General features: G+C 43.7%; 1 protein-coding gene across 4 annotated transcripts; it reads left to right on the top strand.

Moving 5' to 3' along the window:
• Positions 1 to 5,250: 5,250 nt before the first annotated feature.
• On the top strand, positions 5,251 to 19,736 carry LOC142583610 (uncharacterized). 4 transcript variants are annotated; one of them, XM_075694107.1, is made up of 4 exons: positions 5,251 to 5,484; positions 9,557 to 9,627; positions 14,764 to 14,891; positions 19,338 to 19,736. In XM_075694107.1, the coding sequence occupies exons 1-4, from the start codon at positions 5,412 to 5,414 to the stop codon at positions 19,498 to 19,500; spliced, it is 435 nt and encodes a 144-aa protein (XP_075550222.1). In that variant the 5' UTR covers positions 5,251 to 5,411; the 3' UTR covers positions 19,501 to 19,736. The 4 variants fall into 4 exon arrangements, with proteins under 4 accessions (XP_075550222.1, XP_075550217.1, XP_075550230.1 ...); XM_075694102.1 differs by having other exon boundaries at positions 14,761 to 14,891; XM_075694115.1 differs by lacking the exon at positions 19,338 to 19,736 and adding an exon at positions 18,167 to 18,333 and having other exon boundaries at positions 14,761 to 14,891.
• The last annotated feature ends 3,714 nt before the right edge of the window (positions 19,737 to 23,450 follow it).

Below are 23,450 nucleotides of genomic sequence, written 5' to 3'. Positions count from 1 at the left end.
TAATACACTATCGTTACATACAAAACACGGTTTTATGCAAAGTAAACAAGGGAGCAAGGTACAAACTTTTGCAATCATAAAGGAAAATTCCTACAAATAAGGGAACCTCAGGATTATAAAAAAATTTGTATACACGCCCTATTGATCATTAGGACAGGAAAGGAGCTAAGCTTTAACATTCTTTTTTAAAGAGTTCAGGGACACGCATTTCTGAATAATTTCTATGGCCTGTGTATGTGCACTCTACACTCTTAGAAAAATTTACACCCTTTGGGGCGTATCTTGTCCCACAACAATAATCGCCATCTGTCTTGCCCGCGTTTCCTTTCTTTAACGCTGCGAGCCCGGTACTTCCCAGTCACGAACGGCATGCGCGTTATCAGTGTGACGCAGCATTCTCGACAGGAAAGTAGCCAGAGCCGAGTTTTCAAGAAAGAAAACGCCAGCAAGGCAGATGACGATTATTGTTGTGGGACAAATACACACCCCAAAGGGTGCAACCGTTTTAAGAGTGAACAATAATCGTCATCTGCCTTGCTTGCGTTTCCTTTCTTGAAAACTCGGCGCTCGCTACTTTCCTGTCGAGAATGCTGCGTCACACTGATAACGCGCATGCCGTTCGTGACCGGGAAGTACCGGGCTCGCAGCGTTAAAGAAAGGAAACGCGGGCAAGACAGATGACGATTACCGTTGTGGGACAAATATACACCCCAAAGGGTGCAACTGTTTTTAGAGTGTAACGCGCGTGCCGTTCGTTACTGGAATGTTCCGGGCTCGCAGCGTTAAAGAAAGGAAACGCATCAAGGCAGATGACGATTATCGTTGTGTGGCAGAAGGGGCACGCCAAAGGGTGTAAACTGTTCCTACGCTCTTAGAAAAATGTACACCCTTTGGGGTTTATCTTGTCCCACAACAATAATCGTCATCCGTCTTGCCCGCGTTTCCTTTCTCTAATGCGGCGAGCCCGGTACTTCCCAGTCACGAACGGCGCCGCGTTATCAGTGTGACGCAGCATTCTCGACAGGAAAGTAGCGAATTTACACCCCAAAGGGTGCAACCGTTTTAAGAGTGTATACACTCTTAAAACGGTTGCACCCTTTGGGGTGTAAATTTGTCCCACAACGATCATCGTCATCTGCCTTGCTTGCGTTTCCTTTCCTGAAAACTCGGCGCTCGCTACTTTCCTGTCGAGTATATGTAAGAGTATAGAGGCTAGAAGGTTATCCTAGTGTCGAGAGCGGGCGCCCTTTCCCGAAGCGCCGGAGAAACCAGTTTGGATGCTTGGCGGGGTAGTTCGAAGAGGGCGCTGCGCTCCTGTGGCGGGTTACCGACGCCAGCCGAAGGAATGCAGACACAAGTCGTCGTCAGTTTTTGGTAGCACGTGTACCGACGTAGTTCACTTTGTTGCAGCCTTTATTTTCGTTGAGACCGTAGTGCCACGGCTTGGTGCGATGCGACGTTAACTTCTGTGATAATGCCTTCAAAAAAAGAGAGGACATGTTTTGTTCCCCTTTGTAAGGGCGGTTACAAGTCGTCTATAGAAAAGGTGTCGTTGTTCCGCGCTCTATCCGACCCTGTTCGCTTGAAGGCCTGGGCAAGGAACATCAAGAGAGACGTTGGAAAACGAAAGAGTGATGTTTGAAAACGAAAGGCTGACCACCTAACAGAAATTATTGATGAGCTATTGGATGATGGCAATTTGGAGTGTGCAGAATCTGTGTTGAAAACACAAGGCAAGCAGTTTGATCATGACAACTGTGTCGAAAAGCACAGTGACAGTAGATTAGTATATTATATAGCCGGCTATGTTGTCAGAAAGTCTTTAAAAAAATTTCCATGCCCAGAGTGTGCCTCTTGCCTTTGTATTTTCACCCTACAAGCAGATTCTGATGTAAATTCTATACTAACCAGGCAGTTTGATCATGGGGGCTTCATCTACCCTTCCAAAGCTGTTGAGGAGCTTGTTTGTAAAGTTGAGGGCACATTTACTGTGTATTTCAGCAGGAATCAGCTTCATGCTGAAAGTATGGTCTGCTTTTTGCATTTCCTTCAGGGAGCGAAGCTTAAAGAAGTGGGTTGCAGTGAGCATGGGCGGTGTTTGACAACAAACATAATAAAGTTCTATGCACGGACGAGGCTGCACTTGTTTGCAAAAGCAAAGAACATGGAACGGAGCACTCGAAGAGAAAAACATGAGCTCCTGAAAATGAGGCGATGCCAGTAGAATGACAGTCGCGAAAATGCTCCCTGCTTTTGTACATACCTACCTTCGTTGTGCAATAAAAAAAAAAAACTTGTAACATAGGTTTTGAAAGCGCTCCCCATACAGCGTTTTTGCGGACCATAGTGTGCAATTTTGTAAAGCTGCAATAAACTATATGCACGAGAAAAACGGAATGCATTCCATTTTCTCTCCACGCTTGTGGGCTGATTAGTGTCGCTTATCCCGTAGAAAAAAAAAAAATATACCAACCCCATTCTATTACGGCCGCTTGCGTAGCTTCCGTCACTCTGGTTAAAATGGCAGCACAACAGGGACGAAGACAATGCACATAGAAACACATGACAAGTGCACCGTCTAGTTTCTGTGTGTCTTCATCTCTTACGCTGCCATCATAACCAGCTATGGGCGAACTAGCCCAAAACGAAGTTTTATTTCACCGCTCGTCACGATAAGCGTACTGGCCAATATTGTAAGGTTGACTAGCCCTCATAGATTATTGCGTGCCTGTTTTCTGGACTTGCAAATCGGCGGGAAGCGCCGGTCACTTGCGAGCGCCCGCTGCAAAGCGCGCCGGAGCCCGCAAGAGCAACCCGCCAGCGAGCGCTGGCGCCATCTGCCGGAGCATAGCAAAGTATTTCACGTCGGCACGCGCCTTCACGACACTAGGATAACCTTCTAGCCTCTATAGTAAGAGTGCAGCTTCCATCACAGAACACCTCTTCCATCGTCTAGAGTGTATAGCGCCCAAGTCGGTCCCGACTGTTGGTCGTTGTTCCCAAAGAATGCTAATCGCATTAAAAAGCAAGAAAGAGGTTTATAGTGTCGGAGCCATTACAGCCAGAGGTTTTAATGAAGAGATATCAAGGAGAGATTGCTGACGCAATCCTCTAGCCGCCCCGTTCTGTTCCGTCTATATAGAGAATACTCTACAAAGCACTAATAGCTATCATCGTCATTGAAGCGGCGGCGCTAAGAGCGGCTAATCTCGTCAAGACGTTCAAGATTAGAGTTGCAGAGCTACATAGGTGTGTAGGTGTTCTGTGGAGCTAATGTACAGGCTCGTCCACTCTTAGGGTGAACACTGCTCACCGTGGCCGCGCTCCGCGGGGCGCCAGTGCGTCCGGCGCGGCGGCGCATCGAAGCGAAGCGGCGCAGGCGCACACGGACCCAGGGGAGGTGCCTCGCGTCGTCTGCTACAGCGCTGGAGCGCACCGCCGCTTGCTCTGCTGTACACTACGCTAGACCCAGGTGACTGAGTGCCCGAGGCGGCACTCCGGGAGGGCGCACCTCACTAACCGTAGAAATAAACATAAAATAGAACATAAGCAGAAGCAAGCTTCTCACCACATAAGTCACTTAGCATGTTTTTATAAGTGATGAGGGTAAAAATACAGTCATTTTTTCGCGCTTTTTATTAGGCTGGGGCCCTCTTATTTTACTCTCACAGCACTTGGTGTAGTGCATATCGAGAAACCTATTAGGCGCGCTCTTGGTTGGAGTCATCATGTGATGAGCCTAGCGCGCCGTTTCGCGCATGTCTTGATGCTAGAACGAATGTGCTTAATTGACTTAAGAAAACGACCGAAACCCGCTATAAATTTCGCAGAAAGTTAGAGAGCGATTGTTCAATCACGCATTATCATGTTTGCGATGGATTTTACCATTAAGGAGGGCAATACTATTACTTCGACAACAACTAAGAAGTGATATCCGCTGCTTCGCACTCTCGTATTGACGCGTTAATGTCACTGGTAGAAGAGCATGGAGTGCTTTACGCGATGTAGGAAAGTGCTCTCCCCGGCATAGCAACTGATTTGGAGGCGGTTTCACTCCCCCTTTTCATGTTTCTGCATCCTATAAGAAAAGCTAAATTCATTTTTGCTGTCACAGCTTGTGTAAAATCACCGAAGCGGTGCCGGTCCTCTGACGGCAACCTGACGCGAGATGTCGCATTCTCATTTTGAGGAATCGTCGGCCAATTATTTGATTACATTGATTAGGTGAAGTAAAACATATGGCGTCGACGTTTTTTTGTTGTTGTTGTTTTTTTCTCCTTGGAATCAATGCACGCCGCATGCGAATGCTGTTTCCGTCCGTTTCGAATAGGTAATTGAAGTGGAAAATCCATATTCTACATGTCAGTTTTCTAGTTTAAATCGAAAGACACCAGAGGTTTTCCATTAAATGCATTTCCGTCGATTTGCATGATGAATTGCACTTTGTTCAGTTGCTGGTTGCCATGGCACTTCGGCGATAAAAACGATGTAACAGTGCAGGATAATTTCATTTCCCCGGTGCGCTTTGGAAACTAGCAATGTCGCGGGTACTGGAAAAAGAAAGACGACGCATTGTAGATCTGTGCCTACAAAACTATTCTGAACGCGTTATATCGGATATGACAAAAAGGCCACTGAAAACTGTAAATAGAATCGTCCAGGCTTACAAGAAGGATGGAAGAATTGCCGATGCTCCCCGTAAAGCCCGGAAAAGAGTGACCATTGTCGCGGCGGCTGCTGCAAACCCGACCTCCACCGTTCGAGAAATTAAGAACAGCCTCAGGCTGGGTGACGTCCCTGAGACGACTATCAAGCGTCGCCTCTAAGCCCCACCCAGCCTAAAGAGAACGCGAAAAAATGACTGTATTTTTACCCTCATCACTTATAAAAAACATGCTAAGTGACTTATGTGGTGAGAAGCTTGCTTCTGTTTATGTATATTGATTATGCAGGCTGTTCACAAGCTGTAGACCGAACCAGCTGGAAAATTCTACGGTTAGTGAAGTGCGCCCTCCCGGAGTGCCGCCTCGGGCACTCAGTCACCTGGGTCTAGCGAAGTGTACAGCAGAGCAAGCGGCGGTGCGCTCCAGCGCTGTAGCAGACGACGCGAGGCACCTCCCCTGGGTCCGTGTGCGCCTGCGCCGCTTCGCTTCGATGCGCCGCCGCGCCGGACGCACTGGCGCCCCGCGGAGCGCGGCCACGGTGAGCCGTGTTCACCCTAAGAGTGGACGAGCCTGTACATACATACACGGAAGACGCTACCAAGCGCGAGAGCTGACTCGGCAAGCTGGTCCTTTTACTTTTTTTCCTTCCGATACAGCGACGCTACACGACGCACGGTTGCCGTTTGCCATCGCCTGTCGTCGCCATCCTGTTGAGCTCTAAAAACTGCCAAGCTGCCGATTTTAAGCATGGCTAACGTCGGCACAACTTTCATGCGACAGTCTAGCTTTTTGGACGTCGTAGCCAAGAAGATTAGGCATGGTAAGATCCGAACGTTTCAAGGCGCGTGGCCTAAATGTTGCGACGCAATGATTTGATATTTCGTGTTTTCCTTCGTCCATATCGTTTAATCGCATTTTCAGACGTTTCAGGTGAATCTTAGTACCACCTTCGCGAAGCATAAATATGAAAATAGCACGAAAGCCAAAGCGTGGCGGTCTTAGTAGCGCAGGGACGCCGCTCGCGCATTAAAAGCAGCAAAATTTTCGAACAGCGCGACACACGACGAAGAGGCACAGTGCTCTGTCCTGTGCCTCTTTGTCCTGTATCACGCTGCTCAGAAATTATGCTGTTTAAGATGTACCAGCCAGCCCAGGTGAACACACCTTTAGCAAATTGAGCCACTTTCAAGATGAGCTTTGAATGCTACTCTATCATACACACATCGCGTTTTGATGGCACTCGAGAAATTCGGTAGACTTCATATATGACAGCCGCCCATGAATAGCTTTTACAGGGAAGTGCGATTAGAAGTGTTCGAAAACGTTATATGCCAGTTTTTACCGTGCCCTGAAAGAATTGGGCCGTTCTCACCAAGTTTATATAGGAATGGGGGCATGCTAGCTAACTGAGTATTGTTAAAGTACCGTTTTCTGCTTTGATTATACGCTTACAAAATTATCTCGCTGCCCTGGGAGGACCAAAGGTGATAGTGATTCTATATTTGCGGAGAATGAGGGGCAATGTTATGGATAATGTGTGCCAATAGTTTGGACAGTGTAGGTTAATCACACCCTATGTAGGAGATTTTACAAGTGTTCCAGAGCTTTAAAAGCATATATTGCTTATCGTGCAGGAAGTTTCCCAATGACCTGAAAGAACAACAGTGTGTAGCAAAGCTGAAATTTTGACACAGTGAGGAGCACCTTATGCATTATGCATGTTCAGAGTGCCAAGAGTGTCATTTAATTACAGCTTTTACACATTCTAAAATGTTTGAAAGCATCGTACAGCCGTTATGAGCGTTGTTCCCTTATGTCCAAAAAGAACTTGGTCACACAAATTAATGTTTGGTGAAAATGGGGCAAATGTTAAGTGTAATGTAATACAGACTTTATCAAATTTCTGGCTTAACTATAAGAGTTGAAAATGATTACTGAACCCAAATTTTTTCCCCTGTTTTCATACATAATGTTAGGATTGTAGCTGGTTGCCCCAATGCCCTTGGTAAACTAATTGAGGCACCTTGTTTATATTTGGTACCCACCGCAATTGCTTAGTGGTTATGGTGTTGGGCTGCTAAGCACTAGGTCGCGGGATCGAATCCTGGCCACAGCGGCCACATTTCAATGGGGGCGAAATGCGAAAACACCTGTGTACTTAGATTTAGGTGCGCGTTAAAAAACCCCAGGTGGTCCGAATTATTCCAGAGTCCCCCACTATGGCATGCCTCATAATCAGATAGTGCTTTTGGCACGTAAAACCCCATTATTAATTTTTTTTTAATATTTGGTGAAAATAAAGGGCACATTATATGTGATGAGTAGGCAAAGTTGAAAGTGTGGGTTAATTGTGACCTCTGCAACAAATGATGTATGCATGTGCTCCGGAGCATTATGATTGTGTTTTATGAGTGTACGAAATTTAATCTGCTGCTCTTTGAGGACTATAAATGCCACGAAGATAAACTGTAGTAAATCTGTATGCAAATGCATATGGATCAAATACAGTCTTAGTAAAAAATTATTTAGCAGGTGAGCCATATGCAGGCAATATTTTAAAGTGTGTCATTTAATTTCAGGTAACAGATTTGTAATGAAACTGCTCAAAAGGAACAGCTTTGCTGGAAATTGAGCTGTGATTTTACAAGGTCACAGAAGTCTGCTGTCATTCTTTTTCTCCCTCGCTGAAGGGGGAAGTCCTCACAGTGTCATGCTTGAGTATCGTTCAAGGCACCCATAGAAAGTTCAGCACGCCTAGGTTTCCAGCTGTTGACTTGCCTGCCTACAAGTGTACTTCACGGACATTGCCTCTTGGTGCACAGAGTCTTCTATGGGGGCGTAGCACTATGTCAAGAACCATGTGTCATGAACTATGCACTATAGTAGGATACAACTTAAAAAAACAGCAGTTGGCAACCAATGCACATGGACCACTCGGGGTTGTGCTACTCCGCCAGCCAATCATAGAAGCAAACAAAATCGTCTTCATGCGACCTTTTCAAAATGACGTCGTACTTAGTACCTCCGGAGCATGTGCTGTTCTTGAAGAGTCTTTTCATCAGCGGAAGCGATTAGGCGTGCAAGAGGCATTGGACAAAGTATATGGAGTGTAAACATTTCACTCTTCAAAAGCCCGCGGTACATTTCATTTCACTGCTGAGCCCATTTCACTCATTGAACTTCACTGCCAACTGAAGTGAAACTTGACAATAAATAGTTGCAGCGAAGCAAGCATTTTATTTCAGTTCAATAAACAATTGGGCTTTCACCATTCCACTATAATAGACGAGTTAAAACGCATAAGATTACGTGCTTATAATTTTATTTTTGTGGTTACCGCCTTATTTAGGTAACAAGGAAAGTTTGAAATACGAACTATTTGCAGCCTCACGGAGGAACACTGACTGGTGGTTATGAGGGTGTGGGCGAGGCTTCACTGCAGACTTAAGTTGTATCCAACTATATGTCGTGAACCATGAACCAAAAAGAAGAAAAAAAGTAGAGCCACTGTATCATAATCACATGTATTAAATTTCAGCAATGCTCAAATTACTTCAAAAGATGCTCAACCACCGTTGGTCAAATATTAAAGCTCACCTGTGTAATTTTCTTGTTACTTCAAGGACGAGATGCTGCCTGTGCAGATGCCAGGAATGCTCCCCATCTACTATGTCGAACACACTCATAATTAAAATGTTCACCTCACAATGCTGGCCGAACTGGTTAAATGACACATTCACTTGCAAAGTAAGCTATGCAAATGGCATTCAGTACTGTTATAAGAAAAATTACATTGAAGAATATTTGTGTCTATACTTAAACTGTTGCAGTATGTTGTACAGTTAATCTATCACTGGGCACTATTTTTCTCGGCACAGGTGCTAGGTTTCTGGGTGCTTATGCATTATCATTTAGGTGAGAAGACAATAAAAATGCTTCTTATGTTTGCTATGTAAAATGCTTGCAGGTACTTTAAATGCGGCAACACTTTCATTAGCTTCTTGTTGAATGCTGGTCAAACATATAGGTTATTTACAGTGTTCAAGGTTGTTTTGACCTGACTTAAGGACAGGACATATTTAGATGTAAATGAAAGGAATACAGACGTTTGTTTGAATTTTGCACGAAGGAAAAAAAAAATATGCAGGCTCATTGAAACTTCATTTCATAAATTAGTTACAACTTTTTGAATGATTATCCCACCCTCACATTGCTGCCTACTAGCCTGCTTCTGGTTAGCTCAGTCGGCAAAGTGACTGCCCAGATGAGGCAGCAGGACTGGATTTGAACTGCAGTCTACTACAACTATTAGTTCAACTGAGATGCCTTACTTTCTTTTGAGAAACTAGCATGGTTTCTTTGTAGCTTCCTGCTACATTTCAGTCTGAATTGACCAATCAAACACACCAAGTTCCTATGGATACAACCACTGGAATTCACTGTTAATGTTTGCCTATAGTATTCTTTCTGGATGAGTTAACCTTCTTTTGAAGGCAGAGGACTTGAGCAAGGAAGAGCCCCCTAACTGGGTTTCCCTTTATTCTTTGATATAGTGTTTTAGTGCGGCAACCTTTTCACATGGACATAGGAGGGGACACACACAAGCGCTAACTTTAAACAGAATGTTTATTGAAAGCCGGATCGCTATTTGTATGTTTATTCCATGCAACAACTCTGGCATGCACAAACAGACGCATCGAGATGCGACAATTCTTTCCTTGTTAAAGATAGTGAAGGCATGCTAACAGAATCTTGGCCTAGCTTCTCAGTATTCAGTTATCAGTCTTGTGTTTCCTTGCTAAAACACTATATCAAGAATGTCGCACCAACAAAGCCAGAAATCAATCCTTTGCATTATTCCTAAATTCTGAAATAACTGCTTTTTCTTTCAGGCACTATTTCGCTTGACTCTCTCAAGTATCGGGCCTTAGAAAAGTGGTCTCTCTCTCAAGTATCCAGCCAGGTACGTGTTGTCAGCACATTTCATTATACATATCCAAAATGTTCTGCCTGTGAAGGGTAAGGATGCACAATTGTGGATTAACTTGAGCTCAATTGTGAGATTGTTTGTTACTCAATTAAAAATAGCTGTGAGATTAAGTCCTATTCATTTAGCATTGTGTTCGTGTGTTTTTTTTATCTGCCTGGTATTTCAAATTCCTTTGAACTAAGGGCACCTTTATGTCACACCAGCTGTAGTGTGCTGATTTTGTATACGCTGGTGCATGTTCTATCCCCAGCCATGGCACCTGCATTTTAATAGGAGTGGAATGCAAAAAGTCTGGCTGTTCAAATTTGTGTGCACATTAAGGAGGCCCTGCAACACTTCTTTAAAACTGGGAACACACTAAAGTGAGTGCAATGCCTTTCAGTAAAATATATGCCCGCAGAAATTTTTTAGGGCTTACAGGGCAACTCCGGAATTTCTTTTTACCATATTAGGATATTGCCATGTTCAAATGGCATTGACAGTCTTGTCACCGGTAGACCGGTGGTTCATTTTGCTTAGAAATTAATCAATAATTTTAAATAACCAATACATGTGATACCGAAAGAGTTAGCTGCTTCGTGCAACATCATAATGAGTCAATGATGTCAGATCCTACACTACCATAATGTAAAAACTCAGAACACATGCTAAACATGTAGTGCATTTGGCGCTAATGCCAAAGAAACTAAGTTGATGATGTCTCCTGACGATACAGGGAGCTTTTAGATTTTCCCAAATAGACAGCGGCAATTCCAGCTACAATTTCAGCAACAGTGGCAGTGTGGTCTCTGATGTCACAAACACAGGGTGTCCAGTAAAAAGTCATGAATTGGGAACGCAACAAATCTTTAAAATTCACTTTCAAGATTTCTTTCTGTACTGCACTTATGGTAACCCTTCAAGGTTGGCATCTCACAAAGGAGCAGGAGGCGACAGGGATGGTGACAAGATGGGCAGGGTGCATTAAGAATTGCTGCTGCCTCTTTTGCTACAAGATTGGAGGAGTGTGCATGCATGTAGGAGCAAGTAATTTTTGATCATGAACAATTGCCCAGTGGCTTGCATCAATGGGACCTGCTGTGGTAGCTGAGTGGCTATGGCATTGCTCTGCTGAGCATGAGGTTACAACTGTGATCTTGGCAGCAGCGGCCGCATTTTGATGGGGGCAGAATGCAAAACCACTCATATACTGTGCGTTTGGTGTACTATAAAGAACTGCGGGTGGTCAGAACTACTCCGTATCCCCCACTACGGTGTGCTTCATAATCAGATCATGGTTATGCCAGGCAAAACCCCAGACTTTAATTTTAAATTTCATGTGTTTTTCTAAGGGCTGTCATAGGGCTGGATATTGCAACACTGCATACACCATGGAGGAAGGAAAAAAAACTAGGAGGGAGCATCACGCAATTCTGCTAGCCTCGGCAAGCCAACCTCCTCTGAAGCCATCCCTCCCGCTCTTCGGGGCCTTGTGCCGGTGGTGCCTTTTGGTTGGGAATAGGCCCACATTGTTGTCAGACCATTCGTGTTTGTTTTGTATGTGGTAACGATTAGTGGCTTAGTGGCGCCTGCCGTCAAAGGTGTGGAGGCACGTAGGAAGCATAACGCATGGGTTTCTGCTCCCACGGGCATCATTCTTCGCTTCAAATGCGTTACATTGCCTTGAAATGTGGAGAAAGACTAGGGAGCCAGACCCATGACGACATAATTTTCAAAGCATCACCTGCGCTTAGCACCTCAGTTAGTCTGCGCTCTCACCTCGAAACCCGTCCAGAGTATGCTGGCCCAAGCATGGTCTATTGTTTAGTCAAATCTGCTGCCTTTCACCTATATAGGATGAGACGAGATCTTTCGCGGGATAGTTATTTGTCGTGTGTTTGCTTAGTAATAGGTTCTGCTGTGCGTCTCTCGTTGTGAAAGAGATACATAGCATTACCCTGCACTCTAAACACTGAAGTCGTCGCCTTTCCTTGAAATTTATGTGCACTGTTTTGTAAGATTGTGTGGTGCGATGTCCTTACGCTGTTGGAGACGTGCCTATTGAGTTCTCACCAGACTCTTGAGAGGCAGAAGGCATTGAGCAGAACGACAGCCTCAACTGGGACCGTAGAGACCCAGCTAGCCAGTCCATCGTTGGGCACAATATGAGACGAATTTCTTTCACATGGAAAAGCAGTTGCTGCGGACCCTGGATGCTCACTTGATCGCCTGCACAAGTTTGCCGGGGCGTAAGGTCACGGGATCAAGTCCCAGCCACATCGGCCCCATTTCAATGACGAAATGCAAAAACACCCGTGTACTTAGATTTAGGTGCACATTAAAGAACCCTAGGTGGTCCAGATTTCCATTATGGTGTGCCTCATAATCAGATCGTGGTTTTGGCACTAAAACCCCATAATTTAATTTCTTTAGGGGCGAAAGACATTGTATTGTTTCCCAGAAGATGCTCCAAAATGTAACGAATCGCCTTCGGAAGGGCGGCTTGGTTGCCTTCACACATTTGCAACAAGAAAGGTTTCCTCGTTTCCCTGAAACTGCCCCGAAACGCGACCAATCATCCTTGAGGTGGCCGTTGCGAGTTGTGCGCAATGCTGGTTAATTACCCGACGCCTTCTTTCGCTACAGCCTTGGCGTCTGTCTGCTGCTTGCTTAAGCGGCGATCCGCTTGGTGGTTCGGTGCATTACCTGACTCACATAACAGAGACTCGACTGCTTCACACACTTGAATTCTTTCACTCAACCTCTGAATGCTTTTGCCACACCTACTGCGTGCGCATGTTCCAAAACCATCACAGCAGACGCAACCAAAGCGAGCTGGCTAAATCTACCACTTGCCTACCACGTGAGAGCCTATTTCCAATCAACCCATTCCTCTAAATTTTTTATGACTAGGCTTCAAAATTGTCACGTGACGCTCCCTCCTAGTCTTTTCTTTCCTCCAGGGTATACATCTAGCAAACTGTGTGGGGGGGAGGGGGGAGGTGTTAAATATTTGAAACATGTTGCAGAGCCCCATTCAAGAACATCGTGCTGATCAAAAGTAATTTCGAAACAGAAAGCTTAAGCTGGAGAAGCTTGCACGGTGTTCCAGGATGCAGACACGGAATGGAAATAAATCATCCAATGCGTTAGTGTGGAAGAAGTGCTTCAAGACAGCGCTTGTGTCCTTGAGAACAGTGGAGACTGCAACAACCTTGCCTGTGCTCAAGTTCAGTGAGGGTGCAAGCAGCAGTGAAGAAATTTACTTCTAAACTTTTTACACAAACGGTTAACTGGACCCAGGTCGGTGCGGGTAATATCCCTGCCATCCTGGTGCACTGGTGTGGAAACTTCAAGGAAGTGGCACCACAAATGTTTTCTTTTTTGCATTTCTTCTGTTGTTGCATTTGGAGGCAATCCCACCGCTGGTAACCAGTTGTAAGAGTTGAGGAGGACTTTCGGATGAAAAACTGTAGGTTTATTTACATTATTTACAGTGAGACGACCAAGAAATTGACAGTCAGAGTCATTATGGGCCGGCAGCAACTCGGACGCTGCGGCCCGTGGCAAGAAGCTCGAAAGAGATGAATCAAGGAATGCTCTCTTGCTGCTCCCGGTCTGTGTCTTTTAAGCCTTTCAGTGTCTCAAAGTCACGTCACGTTCGGCCAATCGGCGAGCCTGCTTAGGTGACGCCATTTTCGGCCAGTGGTAGGCGCCCGTGCGATTGTGTCACACCCGGCGGAGAGGGTCGCTCCTTGGTCCCCAATTGTCCGAGTGCTTACTTCTCTCTACGGTCTTGCCTTCCCGGTCTGCAACTACCGTGACAAAGGCGGACGGGGGGGGATTGCTGCCAGGGTTTCACGGTGCATTACACCCGTCCTGCCTCTTGGACCCACATTATTACCTGGAACAGTGCCAGGCTCTCGCTTCACTTTCGGGAAGATTCAAGCAGTGAATAGCTCCAGATGCAGCGTACGAGGTTGGGGCCACCAACTTGCTTGCACGTGCTGCGCCTTGGGAATGTGGTATACGTGCTTCTGCGCTCCTTAATTAGCTGTGGCGCGATTCGATGTGGTCTGGTGAACTCGAAGGAGGCTCAGGAAAAGGTCCCGTATCTAACACTGTCTTACTAAGCCTGTTCTCAGAGTAAAAGAATCAGTATTGTTATTCCAAGAGCTCCTCTAAACTCTAGAAAAATAGTGACAAGCCTCAGAGGCCGTAAATAATTTAATAAAATAGGTTTTCTACAGCCAGTTTTGGTATTTTTCCCAGTAGGAGATTGTCATGACACAGTGTGTGGTCACATGGGAGCAGTACATTGAGAAGTTTTGATGCACGCTTGGTTGATCCGTATGGCGCTGCTTGTTGTAAGGGCCAATGCAGTGGCATAGAGGATTACCAAGCGAGCCGGAGCAAGTGCCAAACATTGTAGTGTTCTGGTCTCAGTAACGTTCGTACCAACCAAGTGGCCCAACTTGCCGTTCTGTTCTCATGTGACCACATAATGCATCATGACATCACATCAAAGTAGAAAAGAAACAAACTGGTTGTAGAAAAGGTATTACCGTATATCAAATTATTTAGGGCACTATGAGGCTTGACAGTATCTTTTCTGGGGTTTAGAGGTGCATACCTGGCCTTCACTTAAAGGGGGAGAAAAAGAAGAAAGAAAAAGAACGACTCAGAAAAATTTGTGTCTCTACCCCTTTAATCTTTCTCTCTAGAGGAGTTGGAGGAGCTTTCTTGGAATGGAGTTCGGCTATCTCCTTGATGTTTGAAGGAGCTGTTTTTGTATTAAGTTTACGTTAACATGCGCTTAAAAAACTTGCATTGCATGATATAAAAGCTCTAACTAGGTCTGAACAATTTTGTTCTCATGGAAGGCATATATGGCTGGCATGCACATCCTGCTCTTGGTACCATTTTGATTTTATCTGCTTGAATCGCTGTGTGCTTTATTTCTGTTATCTAGGTGAGCTTGCCACATTTAAGAAGTCAAATAAGTGAAACTGAAAAGTTGTGTGTCAGATTTAGTGCAAAGCATTTATATTACAAATGTTTCTTGGTATCAATGACTGTCATGAGCCTCAAGGAAGCATGGATTATCTGTACCCTTCCATCTTTTAGCAGGCATCTATGGACATTGGAAATCCTGCCATCAACAAGGGGAATTCCATCTACCATGCAAATTCTAGTGGCCTAGATCCGAAACGAGCTCACAGCCCATTCACTGGAAATTGCAGTTCCATCACAGTCACGTGAGAGGTTTTAATCATCACGAAATAAGCACTTGCACTCTGGGGGTTCAGAAACATTGTTGCAAGGTGCTGTGTGCACCATTTATTCATTTTGTTCCAGCCATGATCGGATGCCGTTCAGTGTTTACCTGTCATTGTTAAGACATGATACAACAAAAACTAAAGCTACTTGCAAACATATAGCATTTGCATATTAAAAAAATTAAAAAACATTATGGTCTTGTACAGAGCCAACATTGATAAACGAGAAATGTTAAGTAAATTGCTTGTTTTGCTAAATGAAGGTTACTATCAGCTTTCATTGCTACTACTGTAAACACAAAATTCAAATAAAATTCATTTATACATTGAGATATAACCTAGGCCTTGAGCAAAATCTGTGTTGCTATTGCTACCAGATGAGTGAAATTTACAGGTAATCGATAATTTAATGAACTGGTTTCAAATATGCTGCTAAGTTTTCTCTGCACAAATTAAATTTATTGTATACAAGTTTCTTTGTTCCAGATTTTTTAGATGACTGGTATAAATATGTTTTACAGCAAGCAAGTTAAAAGTTATGAGAATATGTTATTGAATATTCAGAGTGCAATAAGCGTTGTTTCATCTTTTTACCTGTATTCTATCCAAAGTATGAAAGTTCAAAGTTGTAACTTGACATGCTTTTTTTTTCAATTGCTCAAAATTTCAAAAGATTTCAGGGTGCGAAAACATTGTAATATAAACTTACTGCACTCCTTGGAAGTATAGCTATATGATTTAAAAAGAAAGTTATTCAATTGGATGATTAGGAGAGTAACTATGCCTCTCGGTATATTGCTGATGACCAAAAAGAGTTATATTAGAAAAGTGGAAAATCTAATCACCATGTAAGAAAAGCATTTTATTGACCTGGATGCAGGAAATTTGGCACAAACTGCAGCAGGAAAAGATGCTTTTTCAAACGAGACCAATATGGCCTGGCTCTGATAAGCGATTTTCTAATAGTGAACAGCAAATTGGGTCATTTTCAGTGCTTTCATGGGAAAAATTGAGCACTTTGTAGGATAAAAACCGTGTCTTTTACTCAACACATCGTTAAATGTTAATTGTGTTGTTGCCCCCTTAGGACGAACGAGGAGCTGAAGTAAGCAAGAAAACGCAGCGTACAAGCTACAGAACACAATACAGTAAAAACTCTTTAAATTCGACCCTTGTTGGAAAATTGGATAATTCTCATCCTCTGGTCCTGGCAAGTGTATGCATTATTTAATGCCACCACTTTCGTTGATTTGGATGCCATGGTCATCAGCAGGAACCTTTAGGGAACGGTGGAACTCTTCATGCCTATTTGTGCCTTGATAGCCTTTATTCTTGTGCTTACTGCGGCATGTGACACTGCGTTGGCTGTGGCTTCAGAACTGTGTACTTGCCATCCATGATGTTGATAGCGACCAAGGTTTCATCCACAGCGGTTGTGCCAAACGGTAGTTTCATTTTGACTCGGTATACATGCTGGCTGCATGCCTTCAGAACTGCAGGGTTGCTGTCCATGATTGCGTCAATAATGACTGTGGTTTTGCAAAGGAAGTCTTGAGGCCCTCGCCGCTTTGAGCGCTGCTCAGTTGCGTGATGAGAATTGCAGCTTCTGTACTTCTTTTGTGCAAAATAGAAACACAATTTGTGGGCTCACTTGATAAGTAACAATGTGTTGATGCAAGCATTTGTTTATTGTTCTCTTGATACCCTCAATAATTTGATATTTAGTTAATTCGGACATTCTTTCTGGTCCCGTGAAATCTGAATGAGAGGTTTTACTGTATAGCATTCACTACCTGCTCTAATGTTTGTCTCCTCTTATTTCTTTCGTTGATTTTAACCTTGCGCCACACATCCAAGTTACGCAGCGACTAGCCCAACATAGTACTCTACTAATGTCTAACAATAGTTGGCAGTTTGTGAGTGTACAGTGTGTGTGTGTGTTTGTGTGCACTTCTGTGCATGCATGCTTGCCCCCCAAAAATACCATGTGTATACTGCACTGCATAAACGTATTTGAAATCATGACGAGGTGCAGCTTATACGGTGGCAGGCCATTTTGGTCATATTTTTCAAGCCACACATCATTGCTTTGTTTAAAAAAATGGTAATTCTATTGTTTTCATAGCACATTTATTTATTTGTGCGTGCATACCACACCGGTAGCATCCATATAGTCCTCACCGCTGCTTAAGTTCAGTTCAGCACCATACTTATGGATACAGTTGACGTCAGTGCCACTCGGTGTTAGATATGGTGGCTGCGACGTCGAAGCTTTTCACAATGATGTTCAAAGATAGCGCACGTCACATGCTCGGAATTCAAGAGCATGCACACAAGCTGCACCAATGCTCTCTTCAGTGGCTCTGTTGCCGTTTTAAGTTTCTTCACAATTTGGGCTACCAAGTTGCAGGTGCAGCTTTTACAAGTGCAGCCCTTAGCCAAGTATATGTGGTATGTGCACCCTTAAACTACAAAAATTTTGTCCTGTGCAAGAACTGTTGCAATGCACATCACATGTGTGCCACTTGTCAAAGCTTTATGTTTAGGCTACCTTCAATGGCCAGGCGGCGCAGCAATTGGCTCAGCCGTCAGCGCCACTGTGTAATTTCCACAAAACACTGAGATGGCCACTTCTACTGAGGCATGCTTTTGTGGCGCTTTGAAATGTGGCAGTTGTTCTGAATTGTGGTTTTAAGGCAATCGAAAACATTGAGGCCCATTTTCGGCCACCAGTGCCTGAGAAATGATGCCAGCTTTACGACTATAACCATGAACATTGTGTCAAAGAAGTAAACAGCACGGACATTGCAGCGAAGCTTAAATTAAATTAACTAAATTATGGGGTTTCACCTGCCAGAACCACAATCTAATTGAGGCAAGTCTTAGTGGGGGAATCCGGAATAATTTGGGCCACCTGGGTTCCTTAACCTGAACCTAAATCTAAGTGCACGGGTGTTTTGGCATTTCGTCACCATCGAAATGAGGCCGCTGCACCCGAGATTGGATCCCGCAACCTCTTGCTTAGCAGCCCAACATCATAGCCACTAAGCGACCACTGCGGGTCACGAAGTGTTTGTCTCAACAAAGCAAGCATGCTTACAACATCGAACTCAAAGTAAGTTAGCAAATAATGTTTAAAATGTTTAAATAAAAATGTTTTATGCAGTTGTCGCTTTATTGTGCATTTTTAGGGATGCTGCCTGCTGGTTCGTTCTCTTTTCTTTTTTGCATTTATGTTTTTGTTCGTTTAACAGAAATTGGCTAGAGCGACACTTACTTGACGCGCTGAACTGAGACGATCCACTTCAGCCGTCGGATTGCCTCCCACGGTTTTGAAGGGAAGTGCTACAATTTGATGCCGACATCCCCTTCACAGTTGTGACAATCCTTAATGCAGCAGTATCTACGCTTGTCCTTTTTGTCCACATGGAGGAGCTGCCAAGAGGCCACGGTGAATCCGTTGAAAAATTGGAAAAGGAGGCTTTCACGGGGGCCTGAGCGCAGTACAGGCAATGGTGAAATGGTGGCAAGGGCCTACTCGTGGTTGCTCACCGCCGCTATAGGTGGCGCGACATGTACAGCCAAACTTCATTGTAGGGTGCCTATACCATTAGCATATACTGAAACACAATCTGGAATCAACTATTAAAACACTGGCTACGCTCAATTGCATGGCATTGCAGTATGCAATTCTCCATAGCCAATTCTTAAACATCATCAGCAGCAGCAGCCTGTTTTATGTCCACTGCAGGACGAAGGCCTCTCCCTGCGATCTCCTATTACCCCTGTCCTGCGCCAACCAATTCTAAATAGCTCCCACGAATTTCCTAATTTCATCGCTCCACCTAGTCTTCTATCACCCTCGATTGCGTTTCCCTTCTCTTGGTACCCATTCTGTAACCCTAATGGTCCAACGATTATCTAACCTGCACATTACATGACTTGCCCAGCTCCATTTTTTTCTCTTGATGTCAATTAGAATATCGTCTATACCCGTTTCCTCTCTGATCTAAACCGCTCTCTTCCTGTCTCTTAACGTTATGCCTAGCAATCTTCGTTCCATTGCTCTTTGCGCGGTCCTCAAGCTTCTTTGTCAGTCTCCAAGTCTCTGCCCCATATGTCAGCACTGGTAAAATGTACTGATTGTACACCTTCCTTTAAGCTTCCTAAACACGAGATATTCCCAAATGCACATTTTGGAACCGCAATTTAAGCCATTGTTAGAACAGCAGGCAACCTGGGAACAATACATTCTAATCATTTTCATTCAACTTCACATTTTAATTTATGCTGATAGTAGTGCACAATATGTTTAATGTTCAAACATATAACACCATTAATGTGGCTTTTTCAAGGTGGCTGTGTTCTGAAACACGGAAGGCAACAGCTCTTTTTTTAAATCTTTCTCAACCTGTTTTAATGCAGACAAGATGGATGGCAGCTTCCAGCCTGGCGAGATCGGAGAAAACATCTTGGAAGGCCATCTAAGCGTGGTTCTCGTCGCACAAAGGGCAGCTGCAATCTTCCAAGCTGCTCTCATTATCTCACGAGTGGAATACTTGTGAGCAGACCACCCCGTCACGTGTAGCTCTGCTAAGCAGTACTCTTTTTGATTCAATTTCACCTTGTGAGCAGACCACCCTGTCTGTTTTTTTGTTTTGCATTTTTCTTGTGAGCAGACCACCCTGTCTGTCTTTTTGTTTTGCATTTTTCTTGTGAGCAGACCACCCTGTCTGTCTTTTTGTTTCGCATTTTTCTTGTGAGCAGACCACCCTGTCTGTCTTCTTATTGTGAATTTTTCTTGTGAGCTGACCACCCTGCACTGTAATGGTCAGTGAAGTAATTGTTTCTTCATTTGTAGTTTACTATGTGAAGCCAAAGAGCGTGCCTTTTATAAAAGAATCTTGTGATATAACTTTTGAGAAATGCAGCTTTTGTAGCAATTGTGTCTTTGATGCTATAAGTGCCTTGGTGTAGGCAGCTGTAGAGCTGCCGCATCTCTATAGCTCAGGACATGCACTTAGTGTCTTTGTGGAATTGACCCTCTACATTTGTCATAGTCGTGACTTAAGGAGATAGATTTGCCAAAATTTTCAATATTTATTGGTTTGTCTCAAGCTGCATTTTGCAGCTTTAGGGCGCATTCACACCGGTGACTCACAGAGGTCACGTGACTGCAGTCGCAAAGCTTCTGAACTAATCATATGTTCAGGAACTGTATACGTCGACGCGCACTTTATGTAGAGATAGTGGTACAAGCAGACGTGAACAGCATCAATGACGCAACATTTTGATGTTGCAGCAGACATGTTGCACTTACCAGGTGACCTTCGCTCACAATGAGTCGCTCTTTGGTAAACAGTCATGCTCGGTCGTGCAACCTGTCAATCGCCAATGTGAATGAGCCCTTAGATTGTTGTGGAGTATTACAGCAAAACAGCTCGGTGCACATTGAACACGGCGGGCAAGCCACTGGTGCAGAAGAGCATAACTAAGTTGAAATGACAGCCAAATGGAGCACGACATCAGCCAGGATTGATGCATCCATGTGACACGTCATGCTGACCACGCTGTAATCCTGGCCAAAATGCATTCTCTGTGTTTACAAATTTCAGCACATGTGATGAAAACTAAAGCTGCACCGCGCTGGCATTGCGCTGTGACAACAGCGGGGCTTTTGTGCGGTGTGAAATGAATGCGTTGATGCCAGGCGGCAGCATGCGTAAAGCACACCACAAATGTGTCCCATTTGGGTGTCACGTGGGCACCAAGATATTGTTGTCAGCTTTCCTGACTTTTGTGCTTTGAGAAGTTGTTGCTTTCGATCTTTTAACATTTCTCAAGAAACAATGAAACATATATGTCAGAAGTATTGTGGTATTTGGTGTTACCTTTTGCCTCAGTAGCTCAGATAAGAAACCATAAGTGTACACATATGAAAATACATTTTATTGCACACAATGTTTCAGTCAAAATTGGGTTGTAACATCCTCACACACAGCATGTATGTGCTTGTGAACATAGCAAATTATTTCGATGAAACTGTCTAGCTGTGAATCTTGTTCATCTGTTGGCTGGCTTGGTAAAACCTTGAAATTTTGAAAGCATAAAGAATATCCTCAAACCAATGATAATTTCTGGCTGTGGTTTTGTAGTGATGAAAATTTTTATTGCCAGTTTGAATTGTTTTGAAAGTGCACACAGCCCATTGCTTGCATTTATACATTGTCCTTTAGCCACAACAGTGAAATGTTTAGAACAAGCACTGTTTCATGGTTCTGTTGACCAAAATAAAAAATTAGTTTGTTAAAAACAAGCCATTTGTGTCAGGCTTTTCCTCAGTGTCTCTTAATAACTCTGCATGATATTTTTGTATGCAAAATACCTTTTTGTTTACTATATATATATATATATATATATATATATATATATTAAACAAAAAGGTATTTTGCATTTTGGGTCCTCGGAGCTAAACTGCTCAGCAATTTCCCACTGCATCATGCCAAATCACCAGCACAGGGCAATAGCCCCTGGAACACTCTGTGTCTTATGTTGTTCGCACTGCATAGCCCACCCACTGTGCACACAACTTGCATGTTCCAAGAATGTATCGCTAAGAAACCATACATAAACCAGTAGTATACAAAAATATGTGCGTGCATGCTGGCGAGAGATTTTAATAACTGGTGAGGTTATGCAAGTGAAAGGCTTGGCATGTTATTGCAGGTTTAATATGTCGAGAGATCCAAAAAAAGAAAATACAATATTACAAACACATTCACTTGCACATTAACTCAAATGTAGGCAACAGTGAGCAGCAGGAAACGAACAAAGTGGATAGTGGAACAGAAGTGCACACCTTATTTGACATTATAGAAAGAAAGCAATAGCAACAAATTGCTTCAAAATGTAGGTACCGTATTTACTTGATTACGACGAGTTTTTTTCATGATTTTCATTGCTTGAACTCTGCCCTTGCATTGCATTCGAATAACGGAAAAATTGATAATTTTAAAGCAAATATTCTAAATTTCGTGGTTTTTATCGTTATGTTGGCAACCTGTACGTCCCAATCCAATCCGTAAACAAATTGACCGAAGTCAAAACTTGGTTTTTGTTGGAATCGATGCCATTTTCGCTGTGCTTGTGACTGTGTTACGGTTACAGTGCTGCAGCACCCTTTGGCCTTTTGTGCTTGGACTCCATTTATTCGTGACGTTATGGCAACGTAGTGCATTCAGTATGACGCTCGCTTTAAGAGGCGAGCAATTTCGACGGCCGAGAGGGTAGGAAACTCAGCCGTGACTTGGCGGTTCGACATCAATGATTCAACGATTGCGGATGGCAAGACCAATGGAAGGCCCTCTTTATATCTGAGACCGGCCAAAAGGGCTCTGTTGACCTCGTAGTGACAAAGAAAAAAGACAGTCTAGGTTAGTCTTAGTCGTTGCTGACCATAATAAAAAACGGTAACATAACCGGGAATGAACAAGTGCGTAGTATGTCTGCCTTTTCACCACAGACGGGATATGATATTGACATGTCGACTTGTCTCTTTCGGGTGAGCACTTTTCACCGTCGCATATTTCAGAAATTTCTCGAATGTTATCAATGGTTGTATCTGTTGTCTGTTATCACTGAAGCTTGTGTAATGTGATTGCATGTGCTACGCAAATTCTGTAGAACTTTGTGGAAGACACACGGGTACCAGCAATTACTCTGGAACCTTCTTTGACTCGTATAAAAGTCGATGCGCTTAACCAGCAGATCAGGTTTTCGACGATCGCCGATGTCTTTGCTCATTGAGTGCAGCCTGTTTTTGAGGGCACAGGTTCGCCCAATAAAACGCTACTTTCGTCACTCACAGTTTTCCTGCTTTCTTCACCGTCACTACCACATGACAATACCTTACTTTATTTAAAATTCCAACAGCTTGCCCCAGGTCACTTCAGAGCTTGTCAAAATGAGGCGTCCATGAAAAGTTTTCTTGAAATGTCACCCTCAAAATCTGATAGAGATTGTTCGATGGTAACATTCTGGAATTTTAGATCCAGTTTTACAATCGGGTGGGGTTCCTCGCAGCCGGACGAGTAAGTATTTTGTTTTGCTGACGTTTAATAGGAGTCTATTAGATTGAAGCCACAAATCCAGACCTGTTAGCCATTCGTTAGCTACATCAAATACCTCTCTTACGTGAGCTGTCGTGTCATCTGCATATAAAATTAATTTCGTATTTTTGTTAATGTTTACAATATCATTATGCATAATAAAAATAACGTCGGTCCAAGTAATCATCCCTGTGGTACACCAAATTTTACAAATCCTCTGTGAGAGCTTACGCCATTTATGCATGTAAATTGACTTCTCAAAGTTGAGTAGCTTTTTATCGAAGACCAAGCTTTGCCACGTATTCCACAGAATGGCGATTTCGTTAAAAGCACATTGTGTTGGACACAGTCAAAAGCCTTTCGAAGTCCAGAAATATTCTCAGTGTAACTATTTTCCTTTCAGTATTGTCTAGTATGTGCTCTTTTATTT

Source organism: Dermacentor variabilis, chromosome 1 (assembly GCF_050947875.1).
Source record: "Dermacentor variabilis isolate Ectoservices chromosome 1, ASM5094787v1, whole genome shotgun sequence".
NCBI lineage: Eukaryota > Metazoa > Arthropoda > Arachnida > Ixodida > Ixodidae > Dermacentor > Dermacentor variabilis.
This window is presented reverse-complemented; position numbering and strand designations above follow the sequence as displayed.